Source organism: Oryzias latipes, chromosome 7 (genome assembly GCF_002234675.1).
Source record: "Oryzias latipes chromosome 7, ASM223467v1".
Classification (NCBI taxonomy): Eukaryota; Metazoa; Chordata; class Actinopteri; order Beloniformes; family Adrianichthyidae; genus Oryzias; species Oryzias latipes.
The window spans coordinates 23091833-23113674 of NC_019865.2; the positions used below are offsets into that span (position 1 = coordinate 23091833).

The 21842-nt window shown below is 39.5% G+C and overlaps 1 protein-coding gene across 4 annotated transcripts in view; it reads right to left on the reverse strand.

Moving 5' to 3' along the window:
- LOC101157860 (membrane cofactor protein) overlaps nt 1–10208 on the reverse strand; it is a 34423-nt gene extending 24215 nt beyond the window's left edge. For 2 of the 4 annotated variants that reach the window (XM_023956842.1, XM_023956840.1), the window contains exons 1-5: nt 10119–10208; nt 9568–9756; nt 9342–9441; nt 7755–7828; nt 7494–7673 (exon numbers count right to left, since the gene is read on the reverse strand). In XM_023956842.1, coding sequence (XP_023812610.1) covers nt 7494–7673; nt 7755–7828; nt 9342–9441; nt 9568–9756; nt 10119–10176 — 601 coding nt within the window. In that variant the 5' untranslated portion in view covers nt 10177–10208. Of the gene's footprint in view, nt 1–5829; nt 6054–7239; nt 7420–7493; nt 7674–7754; nt 7829–9341; nt 9442–9567; nt 9757–10118 lie in introns of those variants that run through there. The other 2 variants (XM_011493962.3, XM_023956839.1) reach the window with 2 other exon arrangements.
- Between the last annotated feature and the right edge of the window lie 11634 nt (nt 10209–21842).

Genomic DNA, 21842 nt, shown 5'->3' on the forward strand with positions numbered 1-21842 from the left:
TTTTAGATAAAGACATTGTTCTGGGTTACCTTAATGTCAAAGTAGACAAAGATTGTATCTTCATTACACAATTGTTTTTATTATTGGCAAAATTTCATAACCATAAAGCCAAATGGTCAAACTCCAAACCTAAATTCCAGCAGTTTTTGAGTGAAATCAATCAGTACTGTACCATTGTCAAACATCTGCAAAACCAAAAAGCAATTCGAACTAATTTAATTTTTGAAAAATTTAAAATTTATTAAACCCCAAAGATTTTTGAATTAATGATTCTTTTTGTCTTATGTTGTATATGTATGTGTATATATTTATATACTTTTTGTTTTATTTCTTATATTTTCTGTAATATGTACACATTGCAATTTCCCCTGAGACATTCACATTGTTATTGTACTGTGTTGTTTGTCAATAAAGTACGGTGGCCGACAGGGCTCACACTACATACAAATGGAAAAACGCAACGGCATTACCCGAAGCAAGACGAAATTACCCGAAGCACAACGGCATTAAGAGACAGCGCAACGGCATTACCCGAAGCGCGACGACATAACCGCAGCATTAGCATTAAGCTCAGCACAACGGAAGTGAGGACTTTTTTTCCGGGGAAAAAATAAAAGCCTGGCAGATTCAAACTATTCGGTACGACAGAATTTTAGGGCCACCAAAAAAAGTAAAATTATGAAATTTTAAACCGTAAATTTATGAGAAAAAAATTGTATTTTTACGAGATTAAAGTGGAAGTGAGCATACAGGGCAGCAGCAGCAACAAGTGAACGCTGAAAAATAAAATAAAAGCTGCAGCGGTTCTCTACACCCAAATGTTTCTCTGAGCTCCTTATTTTATATATGAAACTCCGCTTTACTGACACCGAACCCCGGAAAACCGGTTTACACTGAAAATTATCTGATTTGTGTGTAACATTTGGGTGTAGAGAACCGCTGCAGCTTTTATTTTTCCTTTTCATTCACATATCCTGAAGTTCATCTGTCACCTTACGACATGAACCTGTCATCAGAACACCAATGCAGAAGTAAACAGTGTTACATACGCCACCTCCTCCAGATGAAACGTCCCGTTATAACATATAACAATAAAGAGGAATGAAAATAGTCTGTTATATTAGCATTAGAACGTTGAAAATGCCAGAAAGTGCTCCTCCTCAGACGGAAGTGTCACACAAACGTAGAGATCTGATCTTTAATGGAGGAAGAAAGGATTCAGGTGGACAGCTGCAGGGATACTGTTGAACCTGCGCGATAACTTCTCTTTTTTTCTCTCTGACTGTGGTCGGAAACGCAGGGGAGATTTTCTCCAGGGCCGAAGGCGGATCCTCGTTTGGGATTCACTTTCCCGCTCGGATCGTCAGCCTCCAGAGCGAGTTAATAAGACAAAATACTTCTTCTGGGGAGGGACATCATCTTTTTATTAAGGTTCTCAGTCTCGATCACACAATATAGACGCAAACTCTCCCGCTCCGCGCTCTCACCCCCCTCTTTCGCCCGTGCTCTCACACATGCACGCGGGGTCTCCAACACACACACAGGCACGCACACACACGCGCGCGCGCACACTCCATAACTGTCGCCGTCGGCTTCATCGGGCTGCAGAGATCCTCCAAACCACCAATCAAAAAATAAAACATTAATAAATCATAAATCAAACAACTAAACTTCCAGACATTTGGAACGTTATCAATAAACATTCAGCTCACCTGTTCAACTAAGTTTAGTCAGTCTGCTCTGCTGCTTTGCAGCGTTCACTTGTTGCTGCTGCTGCCCTGTATGCTCACTTCCACTTTAATCTCGTAAAAATACAATTTTTTTCTCATAAATTTACGGTTTAAAATTTCATAATTTTACTTTTTTTGGTGGCCCTAAAATTCTGTCGTACCGAATAGTTTGAATCTGCCAGGCTTTTATTTTTTCCCCGGAAAAAAAGTCCTCACTTCCGTTGTGCTGAGCTTAATGCTAATGCTGCGGTTATGTCGTCGCGCTTCGGGTAATGCCGTTGCGCTGTCTCTTAATGCCGTTGCGCTGTCTCTTAATGCCGTTGTGCTTCGGGTAATGCCGTTGCGCTGTCTCTTAATGCCGTTGTGCTTCGGGTAATTTCGTCTTGCTTCGGGTAATGCCGTTGCGTTTTCCATTTGTATGTCGTGTGAGCCCTGTCGGCCACCGTAATAAAGTATGAAAAAAAACAACATAAAACAATGAAGAGATTATTAATTTAAATTTGCTTTAATTTGATAGATGTTAACCAACAGATTTATTTAAGTATAAATAATATAAAAAATAAAAATAAAATGTATTTAGTATTTATTTGTTTTTGGTTGGTTTATATTCTACAAGGAGCAAATATTAGCTAGTAATTGAATATGTGATCAGAAAAGTAGGATTAGTTTTTACAGTTTTGATCATGACAACTATGCAACAATACTTCTATTTGTTTGTGGTCAATTCACTTCTTATCTTGACAAACAATCGCTAAAGAATGAGACATTGAACCCAGCCCTGTTTGACTCAATTTGAGGAAGTTAACTTCCTTCTGAAACCGAAGACCTTTCTACTCTGCCTCCTAATGTACTCTGGTCTGTAAAAGTAGAGGAGTAGTAGCAAAGGTCAGTCGTTTCACTCCTGTAATGGACTAAATTAAAAGTGAGATAAAAAGGTTTGAAAGGGAGGAAACCATAACAGACATAAAACACTAAAATGAATAAAATAACATAAAAAAATCAAAAAATATAAATAAAGTTATCCTTTTTGGTAAAAACATAATGATGGGTTTGTCTTTCACATATGACAGATATGTGACAATTTCTCAAATATTACAGTTCACACAGTAAGATTTTAACATATTCAACAACAGTGGGGCGCTATACATTGTAAACCATGAAAGAAGCCTTGAATGGCTCATAAATTGATAGGCCTGACCTAAACCACATTCCGCATTAGTCCTAAATCGTGTTTTGAAAATCATGTTTTGTTTTTTGTATTTTTTCTCACGATGGAGGAAAAATATAAAGAGAATTTAGCTCATAATTGCATCTTGGAGTATTGGTTATAGGTTGGGGGTGTAAACACGAGAGCATGCAAATAGAGAGCTCTCAGCAACAGGGAGGCAGGGGGTGGGGGGGTTGCACCGCAACCAAGAGTCCCACCCACAACTCAAAGGTGAATTTCTAATTGAAATACTGCTGCTCTGCATAACCTTTGTCCTAGAAAAGACAAACGAAAATAAAATGGTTATTTGATTTTGGCTGAAAACAGCATACTCGTAATTAGAAAACCACTGGGAATGCCTTCATAATAAACCAAAAGATGATCAGAGTGGAACATTAAATATACATATCTAGATCAGGAATTATCTAAGGAGAGAAAGTTGTTTAAATAATGCTGTCGAAAGCAAAAGGGGGAGAAAGAAAATGTCTATAAAGGTTTTTCGTGTGGTAAAACCCAACACTAGAGTTCTATGGTGGGGTTTTGCTAGTGTGAATGACAGAAAGGAAGATGAATACAATGTGTTTTTTTGTTGGTTTTTTTGCTGCCAGTCAGCACAGTACTGGCATTAGGCTGCATTTATGTGAAAACACTTTATTATACTTTATTTTTGCCACACCTACTGTACCTATTATAACAACACTATGATACAAACAAAAAGCCTGCAGTGTTCTGTTAAAAGACACTTCAAGACCTGAATGCTGCATGTTCTACACCTGCATGTCAAATGTTGAAAAGCATCTCCATGTGTTATCAGAAAGCGTCTGACTTGTTTCTCTCAGTCGCTCAAGGAGAATAAAAGGTGACTTACAAAGTGGGAACTTGACGTTTTTTGTAATGTAACCTGCGGAAATACGCAACAGCTCTAACCCAATGTCAGACCACACAATGCTAACAGACAATGAATACAACATGGAGCTGTCTCTTCAAGTGTTTTTGAGCGACTTAAAGTCAGTTATTGGAGTTCCAAATGGTCGTATCTTTGGCCTTCTGTTCATTTCAACCTTTATCAACTCTCTGGTGAGACATAGGTTTACCTGTCTTTTACACCAGGTGATACTACCATTCTCTTTTTAAAAGGGTTACCATGGTGGAGAATGAACCCTTTGCATATAATCAAAAACAACTATACGGCTGATAGCTCCAATATTAGTCACCATTTTGTGTGTAAACAGATGGAAGAGTAATGGGGGCAGGGTTGTTCTGAGCTAACAAGTCCGCCCACAACTCAGAGGCGAATTTCTAACAGACTACTGCTGCTCTGCAGAAACTATGTCATAGAAAACAACACAGGTTTTTCAATTTGGCCTAAAAAACGCATTTAAAAAACACTGGGAATAGAACAAAAGATGATCAAATAGGACGCTGAGATCATATGTTTATCTGTAGAAAATGTATCATTTTCTGTCCTGGAGAAGGGCTGCTTGTGTCTCAGATTTCATTATCTCTGTGTAACATACAGTATTTTTCACAGGTCATTTATTGACATTCGCCATCAATAAAAGCTGAATATTAGAAACTGTGCTGTGGATGCAGGAGTGGATCAAACAAAAGAAAGGGTGATATTTATCACTTTATTGCCAAAAAGTACAGCAGACAGCATCACACTTTCACTTGCCAAGACTGAAATAGACAAGCCCTAGGTTTATAAGCCAATCACATGGCAGCAGTCTGAGTGGATCAGCCTTCCTCTGCTTTTCTTAGAAGTCATGATGCAGTTTACCAGCATTAGAGCGACATCAGTGCTGCAGATTAATCCAGTGAAGGCACTTGAAAACAATTAATTCAGTGGTTTTTTTATTGTTTTCACAATTTTCCTGTTTAACTAGGTTAACTTGTTTTTTCCCCTTTGCAATAAAGTAAGTCAGACACAATCAGTGACTCACTTTACAGCATTTCCTGAAAATATTAAAGCGATGGAAGAAGATTTGTCATCTATAAACAGCATTGTGTAAGTAAATTGTGAGAATAGGTCTTCAAGCAAGACTGAATTTTATTTTGAAGGAATTAATGTAGAAATGAAAAAGTTAGAAATATAAAAGCTTAAAGCATTTTTTAAAGAGCTGGGATGTAGTTGGATACATGTCTAAAGGTTTCTAAGCAGAACTTGAAATGTTTTAAATGGTAACACAGAGAAAGAGAAAACTGATAACAGTACATCAGGCTTCAGACTTTATTTTTTAGAACACAGAAAATAACTTATGGCCATTGAAGCTGTTGAATAAACTCAACTCAAGTTTATTTATATGGCACCTTCAAATGACCGGAGTCAAACAAGGCGCCGTACATTTAAAATAATTTAAAAGCTGCCGTGCAGCTCCGGTTTTTCGGTTCCAGTCTTTACAAATTAAGTCTAAAGAAGATGATGCAGTTTATCTTTTATATGACTAAATGTAAACTAGAGGGGTAAATGGTGGTGTAGTGATTAGGCTCTTCACAGCGAGAAAACCCTGGTTTGAATCCAAACATTTCTGTGTGGAGTTTGCATGTTCTCCTCGTGTGTGTGCAGGTTTTCTCCAGGCAATCTGGCTTCCTCCCACAGAACACAAACATGCTTCATAAGTTCACTGATTTCTTCATATTGTCACTAGGTGAGCCTGTGTGTGATTATGTGTCCCTGCAACAGTCCCTGCCTTCACCCAACAGTAGCTGGGTTTGCTCCAGCAACCCTGTGACCCAAAAGGATACAGCAGATTCTGCTAGATGGATGGGTGGATGAAATACAACAGATTTTTCATAACTCATCTCTCAAAATTCCAAACATCCCAAGAAAGCTGTTGATACTTTTCAAAATTGAAGCATCTACCAACTGACACAAAACATTATTATGCAATAGAGTCATTATTTTTTATTTGTCATCAATGTGTGTACTTTTTTGCTTTTTTACAAGTTACACATCTGTAAATTGCACTTAATGAAATGTGGCAAGGATAAGGTTCAGCAGATTTTTTAAAAATTGTGACCTTTCATTTTCAAATCAAGTACAATTTTTCTATGGAGGAAAGGAAGGCGAAAGCAGAAGCTTCTGGTGGTGGTGGTGGGCACAATGGGTGTGGTTTCTTTAAAAAAAAACATAAGTGACAAAAAGTTACAACTTGTCCATCAAACTAGAAGAAAGGCATTTACAGCAGAAAATGCAGGGTTAAATGCTGTATCGCTGAATAAAAAAATGAAACTTAAAGGGTAATAATCGGCTAAATAAATAAATAAATGATCAAAGTTGACTACCCGTATTTTCCGGACTATAAGTCGCCCTTTTTTTCATAGTTTGGCAAGGGGTGCGACTTATACTCCGCAGCGACTTATATTTGAAATAAATTGAAATAAATACATTGTTAACCCTCTTGTTATGTTCATTTGTGAGGAACAAAGATGATGTTCCTGGGTCAATTTGATGTATGAGGTATGTTAACTGTTAAGAGTATGATAAATGACTCAGAGAATCAGCAAACTTTTTTTACAGTAAGATCTTGAAGGCTAAAAACATGATATTCTATTTTCCAATGATTTCATAGATTCAGAAATGCAATAAAAATGACAACTGTTTCTACAAATACAGGATGAAAACAGAGTATTAGTTGGCCAATGATGCTTCATGAAAAGAATAAATAAATAGGTTTGAGAAAGAATTACTGTGTAATTATGAAATAAACAGTCTGCTATGATTGTGTCATATGAGGTTGTGAAAGTTATTAGTTCTTGGTCCCAGATTTTGTCAAATAAATTTCCCGTCAAAGTGCGACTTATAGTCCAATGCGACTTATCTGTGTTTTTTTCGACTTTATAATGCATTTTTGGGCTGGTGCGACTTATACTCCGGAGCGACTTATAGTTCGGAAAATACGGTATAAATAAAGTGAAAACTGCACAATAACAAAAACGATATTTTTTGTAAAAAATGTGAGTGCTGGGTATCGAACCAGCGAGCTTCTGCACCACAGTAAGAAGCAAAGGTTTTCAAGGATTCCCCATGTATTTCAATGGAGGCAAAAATCCTGGAAATCCTGGAATATCTTGAAAAGATCAAGGATTTGAAGAACCAAAAGTCACTGGAAAAGGCTGTAAATAAATAAATATGCATCAATGGAAGCATGTGTGTTTTTTTTTCCAAGCTATCTTTGGATCGTCAGCTAAACCTGAGATCACCCACGCCTTCTCATTTTCTGTCGACCCATGTTTGCGTTTTAATAAAAGAAAAATAAATAAACAAACACAAATTTGAAGACATTTTAGTCAAAAACTTACTTTTACATGTTGGAATGCCAGGAGACCACTTGCTCTCTATTGTACATTGCAAAATAGGCTCTCCGACTAATTCATAACCCTGCGAACACTTCACTTTGATCGTAGAATTGAATCCATATGGAGGCTGTGAACCTTCTTCAAAATCCAGAAACCCTGTGATAGGATCTTCACACTGAACAACTACAATAAAAAAAGAAACAAACATTTTTGTCTTTCCCAGAAACACCACCTGTAGATACTAATGAAACACTTACAGACACATGTTGGAGGGGGAACGTCGAATTTTCCTCCATCTGAGCACGTCAACTGCAGTGATCCGATGGCTGTCAATCCTGAAGAACACTTGTATGTCACAACTTCTCCATATTTGTAAGATTCTTTAACCGGACTGAAGGTGGCCTTCTCTACGTCTTGGGGCGTTACACATTGCACCGCTGTAAAAAGGAAATTAAAAAGGAAACTTTAGCCGTTTTCAGGAATTTGTCACCATTAGTGAATACATGAAAATCACTGACCATCACATGTGGGCAACCTGCCACCCCATCCTTGGGCCATGCAAAGGATTTCTTTATCACCAACAAGTGCGTAACTGCATTCAGGGAGAAGAAGAAAATAAATAAAATAGATGTCAATTCAAGCTCATAATAGCAGGTGTGAAATTTCTCTAAGTAGGGATTTAAACTATCATGACAGTCACTTTAAAAACAGACTTAAAAAAAAAATTAAGCCGTAAGCAGTGTTGTGTGGTCCGCAGGCACAACACATTACCGCCCTCGCTGCCTCCCCTTCTGACCCACCCTCACTGGCTTAGCAACGTCTACACAGCACTTACCCCCCACTTCTGCCACTGCCACGGTCAGAGAGCAGCATGTGACACAGTCTTAAAGAAATAAAAACAACCCACTTTTTTTTTTTTATAATTGTGTCTTTCTAGTTGGTTCTCCAAAGCAACCAATTTATTTTTGGGTGATAAACCTGTCGTTTTTAGAAAAATCGACGGAAGTACATCATTAGATTTCCTTTTAGCAACAGAGGTTTTTTGTTAACCACGCCCACATTCCTAATATGTTTGTATCATATAGCATTTTATTTCGCTCAGCTTGAGCCAGGGATTTATGGATTAAAGTTTCACAATATTTCAGTCATCAATATGAGAACAATAAGAAAACGCCTCTTTTGCAGCATAAAAATCGAAATAAAATCAAAATTCCAAAGATGCTTGAGGAGTAACGAAGCAATAGATCAAAATCCCTTGGTGGAGTTTAAATTTGTTGTTGGATCTAAAAGTGATATTTTTTTTGGAAAATTGATGATGGCGGCCTCTTCCTGAAGTCAAAGGTCAAAGGTTGTGGTCATAAACTTAACCTGGCAGCATGTGTGTGAAATGTCATGAGGATCGCTTGAACAAAAGTTTTAATTTTCCAATTAAAATTTGGTACTTTGCCACACCATTGGAGCCGAGCTGTAGGTCCTGTATCTATCCCATAATAATTATAAAACTAGAATTGGATATCCCTGACACACGCATTTTGGTTCTGTTAGTGGATTTTGAATTTTTTTTGTTGAGCCCCATAAAAGATTTTAGTGCCATTCATATTTTTGATGTTTTTTTTCCTGCAGTGATCTCATCTTTTTGTGTCTGTGTTGTTCACTGTGTCCAAAGTTCATTTTCACCAGGTTCTAGTAGTGAACATTTTTCAAAATCCAGACATGGTAGCGCGGTTTTAAGCCCGTAACACCTAAACAGCCCAGGCAAGACGAGCTACACCATAGTGTTGAACAGGGAGCTAATGGGATACGATTCTATGGTTTGTAGTCAGAGCTGTGTTAGTGTTGCTGCTGCTGAGCCATTAGAAACACAAAGAAAAGCCACAGTCTGAGAAAAATCACCAAATTGTATCAGGAAAGTATCTGCAAATTAAATAACGAAAGGGCCTGGAGATACAGAGCTGCCACTCTGGGGTGGAGCGCTCTGCTCAAAGACACTCAGGTAGTGATGGTGCTACATAACATCTAAAAACACTTGTCTACAAGTATTACCCCATCAAAACTGCATTTCTAATCAATGTTAATATCAAAGGTTTATTTGTTTTTTTAATAACCCAGGGTTACAAGTAATCACCGCTTTGTCACCAAACTGAATACCGTCTGGGTATTCAACATTTCCATTCTCCACATCTCCCAGGGCACCACAGGACTTCCCTGCAATGAGAGAAGCCAAATAATTATGCTTATAACTAATGAACTGCAGAGCAAAGTTAGACTGAAAATAAAAATCATCTTTAAGTATGTTAAAAAACATTTGATAAGTTAGGCAGCAATATTTACTTTCGCATGTTAACGTCAGTTCACTCCATGATCCAGCGTTGCAGGTTATAGTAGGTGACCCTCCAGAAGGTTCGTATCCACTATTACAGGCAAAAGAAACTCGAGCTTGGTCAGGGAAAGTATTGTTCAGGATATACTCCTCCTTCAAGGACATATTTGGTTTTCCAACGGGTTTAGAACAGCTCTGACCTATTTAGAAAAGAAATAAATTAAAGCAAGTTTATTTGTATGATACATTCCATGTACAAAGACAGTTTAAAGTTATTTACATAAAAATTAAAATAAGCAATCAAAAGAATTTTAAGAATGATCATCAAAATAAGATCTAAAGAAAGTCAAAAAGAACTGAATTTGAATCAAGCATAGATAAACAGTACAGATGTAAACTTCTGGATCCAGACTAATCAATTTTAGCTGAGAACAGGTGGGTCTTTAACCTGGATTTAAATAAACAGTGTTTCAGCTGATCCAAGGGAAAGGCAAAATAAAGAGACACAAAATCATGAGAAATGCAGAGAAGAGTGTTTGTAATGCTGGATGTCACAACTCACCCTGTGTGGTGGTGACAAGGGCAAAAACACTCAGAAAGAATATGACAGTTTCTGCCATGGTCTTATTTTGTGTGAGGACGAGTCGTTTCTGTGGAGGGAAAAAAACAAGTTAGATATAAGAAGAACTGCAATAACATTGTAAAAGATGCTATTTAGTCGTCACCCGGTTCTTTGAAAACAGTCCTAAAACAGCCCGATGCATTTTATTTTTTAAAGACTTACTCCAACCTGTTTTTAAACAATTGTAAAAGTGTTCTCAGTGGTCTTTTAATTATGATTAGGTTAATTTTCGCCAAAATAAAAAACCTGTGTTGTTTTCTAGGACATTGTTTCTGCAGAGCGGTAGGAGTTCGTTAGAAAGTCACCTCTGAGTTGTGGGTGGGAGCATTTTAACCCCACCCCACCTGCCCCCTCCCTGCTGCTGAGAGCTCTCTGTTTACATGCTCTACCACTAGTTTACACCCCCTCACACCCCCAACCCACATTACCGTAGCCATACAGACGAAGAGGGCGAAGACGTTCATGGATCTACAAGTGGATGCATCAGAACGGAGCGTAATTTACCGTAACAAATACATTCTTTTTCAAAAGTCATATTTCCATGTGCTCCTAAATTACCAGGATTTGAAAAAATACATACAATAAAAAGATAAGCCTAATTTTCTTCATATATGTCCTCTATCATTAGAAGAATGTTTAAAAACACCAAAAGCACAATGTTAATATTCATATGAGACAATTGGTAAGATTCTAATAATAGGTGAGGTGATGATATATGGAATACCTGATTTATTTTTGTTTTTACCTAGTATTTGACATATTTGTAATTTATTTCTTTGCCTGATTGTCACCAAATCCACTATTTAACCAACAGTTTTTTTTGTGTCTTTTCAATCAAAAATACATTGCTTCTTCTTTGAAGGTCAAGTAATACAGAAGAGGGTTAGGTCCATGGAGAAAGAAAAAAAAGGGCATGGAAAATTCTGAATTTAAACTCAGAATTCTGCCTTTAATTTCAGAATTCTGACTTTAAACCCAGAATTCTGAATTTAATTTCAGAATTCTGACTTTAAACCCAGAATTCTGAATTTAAACTCAGAATTCTGCCTTTAATCTCAGAATTCTGACTTTAAACTCAGAATTCTGACTTTTTTCCCAGAATTCTGCCTTTAATTTCAGAATTTTGACTTTAAACTCAGAATTCTGCCTTTAATCTCAGAATTATGCTCTACTGGCGCATGTGAGCCACATCCTTCACCACTGCAGAGTCCGAGGAGCTGCAGGAGTGAAACCAACAAAATTGATGTCTGTAAGTCTCTTTTTGTGTGCTCAAGGCTTTAAGCACCACCTGAGCTTTATTTAAAGCTCACGTGACACCTCAGAGTAGTGTTGCGTACCCACTGCAACCGCCGTTTCTTCTTTATGGAACAGAGAACTGCAGCAATGTGTTTACTATTTTCAAAGCACATTAGCACCCACATTAGCGAAGCTATCGGCAGCGCTACAATCTTTACAGGGTACAGTTTTTTTTTTTTTTTTTTTACAGGGCGGGGTTTTTTGAAGCACCGGGAAGCTTGAACGTTACGTCATTATGTTCGTAGTTCTGCAGAATCAGATGATTGACTCTTTTGTATTCTACTATTTTCTCTCAGCTGCATATTCATTGTCCGTTCAGATTCACCTGATTAACCACAGTAGTCCAGTTTTAGTGGGCTTATAAATGGCTACCAAGAACATTCAGGTCAAATGTTTGCACACAGCAAGAAAGAAAGAAGCTCCATTTATCACTTTTCTATTTACACTCCTGAAAATACTACTGGACTTGTTTTTTTCCTATGTGTTCCCTGTGACATAAAAAAAAACTCATTTGTTATTTTTTTAAACTATTGTATTTTTCTTTTGTGCACATTGTATTCCACAATCCCGCATAGGATTGTGGGATACCATTCCCTTTGCCTGTCTGGATGGATTTGGGTTCAAGTGTGGGTTTTTGACCAAATGTGTTGAGTTGTTTAGCTGTTTTACTGTGTTTTGCAGAGTTATTCGTCCTACTATGTTTAATTCTTTCTGCACCATGAGAGGGAGGGAGAGGATGATGAGTTTATATAGCACCCCTACTGTTCAGTTGTGTGATGATAATCTCACATATATAGCACACAGTTACATCATACAAATCTGTTTTGTTTCATTCCTTTTATTTTTATAAAAATGAGTATATCTGCAGGCTCAAATTTAGACATATGAGAGTTCAAGATTTACAATAAGTTAAGATGGAAAAACTTTAATAGAATTGGAGTTATATTACATTTAGTAAGATAAATATGTAAATTTAAGTTGTAAAAAAAATATTGAGTTAGATAAGACGTAAGAAATTAGGTTGAATAAATGTAACTCAATTACTTGTTACCAATTGAATTTATTTAAGTTGGATAAGTTATATATAAATGCGTCACAATGAAAATTAAAGCCGCAAGCGGCGTTGTATGTTCCGCAGACGCAACCCGCCTTCCACGCCGAACTCTACGCACCAACGCCGCCTTCACCGCCCTCACCGCCCTCACCGCCCTCACAGCCCTCACCGCCCTCACCGCCCACAGATTAAGGGCTAGTCAAAACTGCATTTGCTAATTATGCTAACTATGGTAGTTATGCTAATGTGGCTAAAAGTGCTAGCATTGCGATCAGCATCATCAACTCTCTCAGAAAAACATTACTTAAAATTCTAATAATGCTAGCTATGCTAATGTGGCTAAAATTGCTAGCATTGCAATCAGCATCATCAACTGACTCAGAAAAACACATTACCTAAAATGGTAATTATGCTAACTATGCTAGTTATGCTAACATAGCTAAAAGTGCTAGCATAGCGATCAGCATCATCAACTGATTCAGAAAAACACATTCCTCCATTGGTGAGAGTTATATGTCATAAGTTGTTAAAAAACCCACTTTTTCCAAAATGGCGGCTTTTCTGTTGATTTTATCTCCATAGCAACCATTTTATGTTTTGGTCCCCTCGGGAGGACGAACAGATTGACGTCAGTTTCGGACAAATCGGTAAATGTAAACTTTTTGTCGTCCTTAGCAACAGTGGTTTTATGCTAACCACGCCCACATTCCTTATATGTCCATATCCAGTGTTTTTCAATGTAATCTGTTTCAGGTATGAATGCATGCATTCAATTATCACTGTATTGTATTGAAATGCATGGTAGTTATAACAGTGCGCCACTTTGCTAGCATGCCACGCACACGCCGTTCAAAATTTACAACTTCTAATTCCAACATTTTTTCCACAGTAGCTTGCCGTTGATGCCCAAAAAGTTTTGAGACGATCGATAAAAATTCCAACGACAAGTTTACGATTGTATCCAGGGGTAAAGGCGTTTTTTATAGAGAATTCAAGATGGCGGCCTTTTCCCGAGGTCAAAGGTGGACGAAACTCCAGAGGTAGTTGTGGACTGGCTCTAGCAACATGTGAGTCAAATTTCGTGAAAATCGCTCGAAAAAAAGTTCATTTTTCCATAATGTGTAAAATCGCGAAAAACTCAAAATGGCAGATTTTGGCACAAAATGGCCACCAAACCGTAGGTCGTGTCACCATCCTGTAATGATTTCATAACGTCCTTTGGATATCGCGGACAAGGGTATATTGGTTTCGTTAGTCGATTCTCAAAAAAAAAGTTCCGAATTTTTTCGTTTTTGCCGAGTCGGCACATTTTTTTGCGACGGTTTTTTGCTTACCACGCCCACATTCCTTTATCGATCTTGTCGTATCTGACATCGTTTTGTTCAGCGCGGGCCAAGGAATCGCATATTTCCTCTTCACGACATTCCGATGAAAAATGTGCGAGCTAGCCAAGATGGCAACGGTTGCTAGCTCGCCACGCGCACGCCGTTCAAAATCTACAACTTCTAATTCCAACATTTTGTCCAGAGTAGTTGGCCGTTGGTGCCCGAAAAGTTACGAGACTTCTTCTTCTTTCTCTTTCGGCTTTTCCCATCAGGGGTCGCCACAGCGAATCATCCTTTTCCACCTCACTCTATCATGGACATCTTCTACCCTAACATTAGCCAACTTCATGTCCTCTGTTAAGACATCCATGTATCTCCTCTTTGGCCGTCCTCTTGCCCTCCTGCCAGGCAGCTCCATCTCCAACATCCTTCTACCAATATATCCACTATCCCTCCTCTGAACATGTCCAAACCATCTCAGTCTGGCTTCTCTGACTTTGTCGCTAACACAGGCAACATGAGCCGTCCCTCTGATGTACTCGTTCCTTATCCTGTCTAACCTGGTCACTCCTAAGGAGAACCTCAACATCTTCATCTCCGCTACCTCCAAATCATCTTCTTGTCTCTGTCTCACTGCTACCGTCTCTAACCCATAGAGCAGAGCTGGTCTCACCACTGTCTTGTACACCTTTCCTTTGAGTCTTGCTGACACTCTTCTGTCACACAACACTCCTGACACTTTCCTCCACCCGCTCCAACCTGCCTGCACTCGCCTCTTCACCTCTTTTCCACACTCCCCATCACACTGAACTGTTGACCCCAAGTACTTAAACTCCTGCACCTTCTTCACCTCAGCCCCCTGTAACCTAACGCTTCTACCTTGATCCCTCTCGTTCAGACACATGTATTCTGTCTTACTACGACTGACCTTCATGCCTCTTCTTTCCAGAGCAAACCTCCACCTCTCTAGCTGTTCCTCCACCTGCTCTCTACTCTCACTGCAAATTACAATGTCATCCGCAAACATCATTGTCCAGGGAGATTCCTGTCTTACCTCGTCTGTCAGCCTGTCCATCAGCATAGCAAACAAAAAAGGACTCAAAGCTGATCCTTGGTGTAGTCCCACCTCCACCTTGAACTCCTCTGTCTGACCTACAGCACATCTCACCACCGTCATACTTCTCTCATACATGTCCTGAACTACTCTGACATACTTCTCTGCCACTCCAGACGACCTCATACAGTACCACAGCTCCTCCCTCGGCACCCTGTCATATGCCTTCTCTAAATCTACGAACACACAATGCAGCTCCTTCTGACCTTCTCTGTACTTTTCCATCAACATTCTCAAAGCAAAAATGGCATCAGTGGTGCTCTTACGGGGCATGAAACCATACTGCTGCTCACAAATCTCCACCTTCTTCCTAAGCCTGGCTTCCACTACTCTTTCCCACAGCTTCATTGTGTGGCTCATCAACTTTATTCCTCTATAGTTGCTGCAGTTCTGCGTGTCACCCTTGTTCTTAAAGATCGGAACCAGAACGCTTCTCCTCCATTCCTCAGGCATCTTCTCACTCTCTAAAATCCTATTGAACAACCTCGTTAGAAATTCCACTGCTGTCTCTCCTAAGCACTTCCATACCTCCACAGGTACGTCATCAGGACCAACGGCCTTTCCGCTCTTCATCCTTTTCAGAGCCTTCCTAACCTCATCCTTTCCAATCTCTGCTACTTCCTGCTCCACAACAACCACATCTTCCTCCCTTCTTTCCCTGTCATTTTCCACGTTCATCAGCTCCTCAAAATACTCCTTCCATCTTTTCTGTACACTCTCCTGGGTTGTTAGCACCTTTCCATCTCTGTCCTTAATCACCCTTATCTGTTGCACGTCCTTCCCATCTCTGTCTCTCTGTCTGGCTAGCCTGTACAAGTCCTTCTCTCCTTCCTTTGTGTCTAACCTGTCATATAGCTCATCGTAAGCCTTCTGTTTGGCCTTTTCCACCTCTCTCTTCACTCTACGCTGCGCTTCCTTGTACTCCTGTCTACATTCCTCAGTCCTTTCTACATCCCACTTCTTTTTAGCCAACCTCTTCCTCTGGACGCATTCCTGTACTTCCTCATTCCACCACCAAGTCTCTTTACCGTCTTTCCTCTTTCCAGATGACACACCTAGCACCTTCCTACCTGTTTCCCTGATCTCTGAATCTCTGTGCTGTAGTTTCCCAGTCATCTGGAAGCTCATCCTGACCACCCAGGACCTGTCTCAACTTCTGCCTAAATTCCTCACAAGTTTCTTCATTCTGTAGCTTCCACCACTTGGTCTTCTTTTCTGTTTTCCCTCTCTTCTTCTTCCTGACCTCCAGAGTCATCTTACACACCACCATGCGATGCTGTCTGGCTACACTCTCTCCTACCACCACTTTGCAGTCAATAACCTCTCTCAAATGACCTCGTCTACATAGGATGTAGTCCACCTGGGTACTCCTACCTCCACTTCTGTATGTCACTCTATGTTCCTCTCTCTTCTGGAAGTAAGTGTTGACTACAGCCATTTCCATCCTCTTCGCAAAGTCCACCACCATCTGTCCCTCCAGATTCCTTTCCTTCACACCAAACCTGCCCATCACCTCCTCATCACCTCTATTGCCCTCACCAACATGCCCATTAAAGTCTGCTCCAATAACAACTCTCTCTCCTCTGGGGAAACTCTCTATGACCTCATCCAACTCACTCCAGAATCTCTCCTTCACTTCTAACTCACAGCCAACCTGTGGCGCATACCCACTGACTACATTCACCATCACCCCTTCGATTTCTAACTTTAGGCTCATCATCCTGTCTGAGACTCTTTTCACCTCTAGAACACTGTTTACAAACTCCCCCTTCAGAATCACACCTACTCCGTTTCTCTTCCTATCAACACCATGATAGAACAGTTTGTATCCTCCTCCAATACTACGTGCCTTGCTGCCCTTCCACCTTGTCTCCTGCACACACAGTACATCTACCTTCCTTCTCTCCATCATGTCTGCCAGCTCTCTGCCTTTCCCTGTCATTGTGCCAACGTTAAGAGTCCCTATTCTCAAACCTATGTTCCTGCCTTTTCCCTTCTCTCTCTGGCCACGGGCCCTTCTGCCTCCCCTCTTTCTTCGACCAACAGTAGTCAAATTTCCACCGACACCCTGTAGGTTAACAGCATCGGTGGCGGTCGTTGTTAACCCGGGCCTCGACCGATCCGGTATGTCTAAAGTGTTGTGGATAATTCGCATGGTTATTTTGGCAAATTTTAAGCCGGATGCCCTTCCTGACGCAACCCTCTCTATTTATCCGGGCTTGGGACCGGCACAGAGGCAACTGGCTTGCAACCCCTGTGGCTAGATTGCCCGAAATCTAGCCACAGGGGTTAAAAAGTTACGAGACGATTGATGAAAATTCCAACGACGAGTTTTCGTTTGTATCTGGTGCTAAAGGTGCTTTTTTGAGAAAATTCCAGATGGCGGCCTTTTCCCAAGGTCAAAGGTCAACGACACTTCTGGGGTGTTTGTAGACTGGAGCTGGCAGCAAGTGTGTGCAATTGCGTGAAAATCGTTCAAACAAAAGTGTCTTTTCCCCATATTGTGGGAAAACACGAAAATCGCCAATTCTCAGAGTTCGCCACAAAATGGCCGCCAAGGCGTAGGTCGTGTGGCCATCCCATAATGATTTCAAAACATCTTTGGGATATCCCCGACACGTGTGTCTTGGTTTCGCGGCTGTATTTTGAAGTACATTTTGTTCGGCCCCATACGCGATTTTCGGCCCATTCATTTTTTTGACGGGATCGATGGCCGTGATGTCATCATCTTCGGGGGGTGACGTTGACTTTGTGGAAAATTCATTTGCAATTTATCCCAGGTGTGTGCACGTTTTGGTGACTTTTCGAGCATGCAGCGGGGGTCAAATTCTCGCTGAAAGGCGGCGAAGTCGTCGTTCCAACTGCGAAAACAATATGGTCCTTGCAGTCAGTGACTGCTGCTGCGGGCCATAATAAGATCAAAAACTCTTGCGTTTACTTTGTCTGTTCTTTTTCTACAAACAGAAAATCTTTCTTTTGGTGATGCAGCCGTATTACTTTTTAGATGGGCGTATAATCTTCATACGCCGTCATTAATATCACCGTTTCTTCACGCGTTTCCATGGTGACTCCGGACATCGGCTATCCATTGAGTCTTTATGTACCTGCTGTGCACATGCATTAACCCAGGGTTACCAAGTCGAGCGTAGTTACGCTAAATCCTATCCTGTCTTTTGGAACCGACATACCCAGATTAAGCAAGTTCAGGCGGATTTCAGCCATAGTTCAGGCTTAAAGTCAGGGTAGTTTAAACATGCTTCCTGGAATACCCCCCGGCCCACCACCAACTTGCACACGATCTGGCAGAGTTATAAACAATCTCGGTACAAGGACTTTGATCTTTAAACAAGAAGAATCTAAACTGTTGGCTATTTACTTTGTATTGTTATTATGCTGTTTTCCAGACCCTAACAGAAGTAATGAAAAAAAAGAAAAAAAGAACAATGTTCAAAACAAGTTGGAATTTATGTTTCTATTTTCCATTAACATGACACAGAATGTGCTATTGTTTATTGTTAGTGATCTGAGGGTTAGCATAATCACTTTTGTTTTGTTTGTTCTATAGACTTGAGCTAAACAGAGTGGATGTTCTGTGTTATGTCTCTCATACAATGAATATAGTTTCATACGCAAAGGGATACAGAGATTGCCTTTTCACCTGAGCTTTCGTTCTACACTATGGCTGATAATTTGAAAGTGAATAAAGCTGCAAGGTCTCTCTTTAAATTATTGTCGGTCTTCATTATAACACTTCACATTGTAACCTCACGAATGTTCCGATTATACACTCGGTATGCCAATAATAATTCCTCATGCAACACGAAGCACAAGCACTCGCTGGTCACCTTAACACATTTGCTTTAACTTGATAGATGTAGACCAACAGATTTATTAAAGTATAAATAATGTAAAAATAAAATGTATTTAGACAATGCTTCTTATTTGTTCTTGGTAGGTTTATAGTCTATTACTTTAGGAACAAATATGTCATGGTTTGAGTTTCTTTTGTATTGGTTTTTGCTTTCTGTCTTGTTCTGTCATGGTTAAGTTCTGTTTCCTGTTTTATTTTGAAAGGTTTCCTGTCTTGTCTTGTTTCTTGTGTTTTACTTCCTTTGGTCCCCATCTGCCCTGATCATGTTCACCTGTGTCTTGTCTGCCCTGTCTGTATATAAGTTCTGTCTCTGCCTTCCTCCTGTGCTGGTCCATTAACTTCTGGTCGTGTGTTTAACGTCTTCATCCGTTCATGCCATGTTTCATGCCACGCCACGCCACAGTGAGTTTTTGTTTTGTCATCCTGCTCTGCAGCGCTTTTTGTTATAATTAAACCCCTTGCCCTTGAACCCATTTGCCTCCCGTCTCTGCGCCTGGGTCCTACCGACTCTCGAGCCTCCCGCACATGACAAAATATTAGCTAATAGTTGAATTTGTGATCAGAAAAAAAGTAGGAATAATTTTTACAGTTTTGATCATGACAACTTTGCAACAATACTTCTATTTGTTTGTGGTCAATACACTTTTTATCTTCTCATAGAATCGCTGAAGAATGAGACATTGAACCCAGCCCTGTTTTGACTCAATTTGAGGAAGTTAACTTCCTTCTGAAACCGAAGACCTTTCTACTCTGCCTCCTAATGTACTCTGGTCTGTAAAAGTAAAGAAGTAGTAGCAAAGGGCAGTCGTTTCACTCCTTTAATGGACTAAATTAAAAGTGAGATAAAGAACGGTTTGAAAGGGAGGAAACCATAACAGTATACATAACACTAACATGAATAAAATAACATAAAATAATATGAAATAAATAAATAAAATAATGCAAGAAATTTACCCTTTTTAGTAAAAACATAACAATGGGTTTGTCTTTCATGTTTGACAGATACGGTTACATTTCCCACAGTAGGATTTTAACATATTTATACAATCTAGAGTGGTAAATGGTGGTGTAGTGATTAGGCTCTTCACAGCGAGAAAACCCTAGTTTGAATCCAAACCTTTCTGTGTGGAGTTTGCATGTTCTCCTCGTGTGTGTGCAGGTTTTCTCCAGGAAATCCGGCTTCCTCCCACAGAACAAAAACATGCTTCATAAGTTCACTGATTTCTTCATATTGTCACTAGGTGAGCCTGTGTGTGATTATGTGTCCCTGCAACAGTCCCTGCCTTCACCCAACAGTAGCTGGGTTTGCTCCAGCAACCCTGTGACCCAAAAGGATACAGCAGATTCTGCTAGATGGATGGGTGGATGAAATACAACAGATTTTTCATAACTCATTTCTCAAAATTCCAAACATCCCAAGAAAGCCGTTAATACTTTTCAAAATTGAAGCATCTACCAACTGACACAAAACAATATTATAAAGCAATGGAGTCATTATTTTTTACTGTCATCAATGTGTGTATTTGTTTGCTTTTTTTCTTAAGTATTTATTATGTTGGGTATCAGTCCCTAGTTTTAATAGTTGTTGTATTTTAATGGAGAGTTTTTGTTTTGCGAATTGATAATGCTTTTTACAAAAAATAACTTTTAGCAAGGTGGTTTTAAGGGTTGGAATTAAATATTTTACAATTTTTTAGATTTTTTACTATTTGTGTTCTCGACTGTGAAGGTCAGGCCTGAGGGAAAAATCTGTATACTCTGTTTTTATTTATTTATTATGTAATCGGTTTATGCACTTTTATTATGTATGTGATGTGTGTATGATGAATGATGAAGGATGTTATACAGTTTGTAGCTCTGTGGCCCAGAACAAATTTCCTCTTTGAGGACAACAAAGTTTACCTTTACCTTTACTTTTACCTTTTCAAGTTACACATGCGTAAATTGCACTTAAAAAATGTGGCCAGGACAAGGTTCAGCTGATTTAAAAAAAAAAAAAAGTGAACTTTCATTTAAAAAAATTAGTATAATTTTTCTATGGAGGAAAGGAACGTGAAAGCAGAAGCTTCTGAGTGAGCAGTTGAAGCTTTGTAATTCTCACTGAACCGGTTCTGTAACAGTTAGATTTGCTCATGGGCAAAAAGTCTTTGAAACATTTCTCCAAGTCTTACTAAAGTCTCAAATCTGGACACAGACAAAACTGATGTAAAGCTATTGCTTTGGCAGGTTAACCACAGGAAACAACTTTCCCTTCCTTCTATTGATGACCATTAAATCATAGAATTTAGAGCAGTCCACATGGGTGTGTTCTCACAACTTTCAGACTTTTATGCTCCACCTATTGCCCTATTCTTTAGAAAAAAGATATTTTATGACACCACATCCCCTCAAGACAAAAACAGAGCTGAAAAACTATCTTCTGTTGGACCAAATACAAAACAATGACATCCAGGATTTTCTATTAAAACTGATTTTGTAGTTGTAGAAAACATGGAATTAAGTTTTGCATTTGAAGATTGTTTTTTATTAATATTTTGGCTGGATATGATATCACTAAACATCTGACTGGTTAAAAATGAAGAAAACAGTGGACCAGCTCTAGACCCTCTAGGGTGCTGGAGTGATTGTGGGAGTTTGGTCATCCAGTACATATTGGTTTTGTGGATTTAGTAAAAGGGTTGGCCGCGTCCATCGTTGTGTCCTGTGGAGGGTGCTCTGGGAGTATGGTGTCCGGGAAGCCTTACTGAGTGCTGTCCAGTCTCTGTATGACCAGAGCAAGACCTTTGTTTGCATTGCCGGCAGTAAGTCGGACCTGTTCCCGGTGCACGTTGGACTCCAGCAGGGTTGCACTTTACACAGGCTCTGTTCATAATCATTATGGGTAGAATTTCCAGGTGCAGCCTTTGGCCAGAGGGAATCTGGCCAAAGGCAACGTTATCTGCTCATTGCAGATAACGTTGTCCTCTTGGTTTCATCAAACCAGGACCTCCAGCGTGCATTGGGG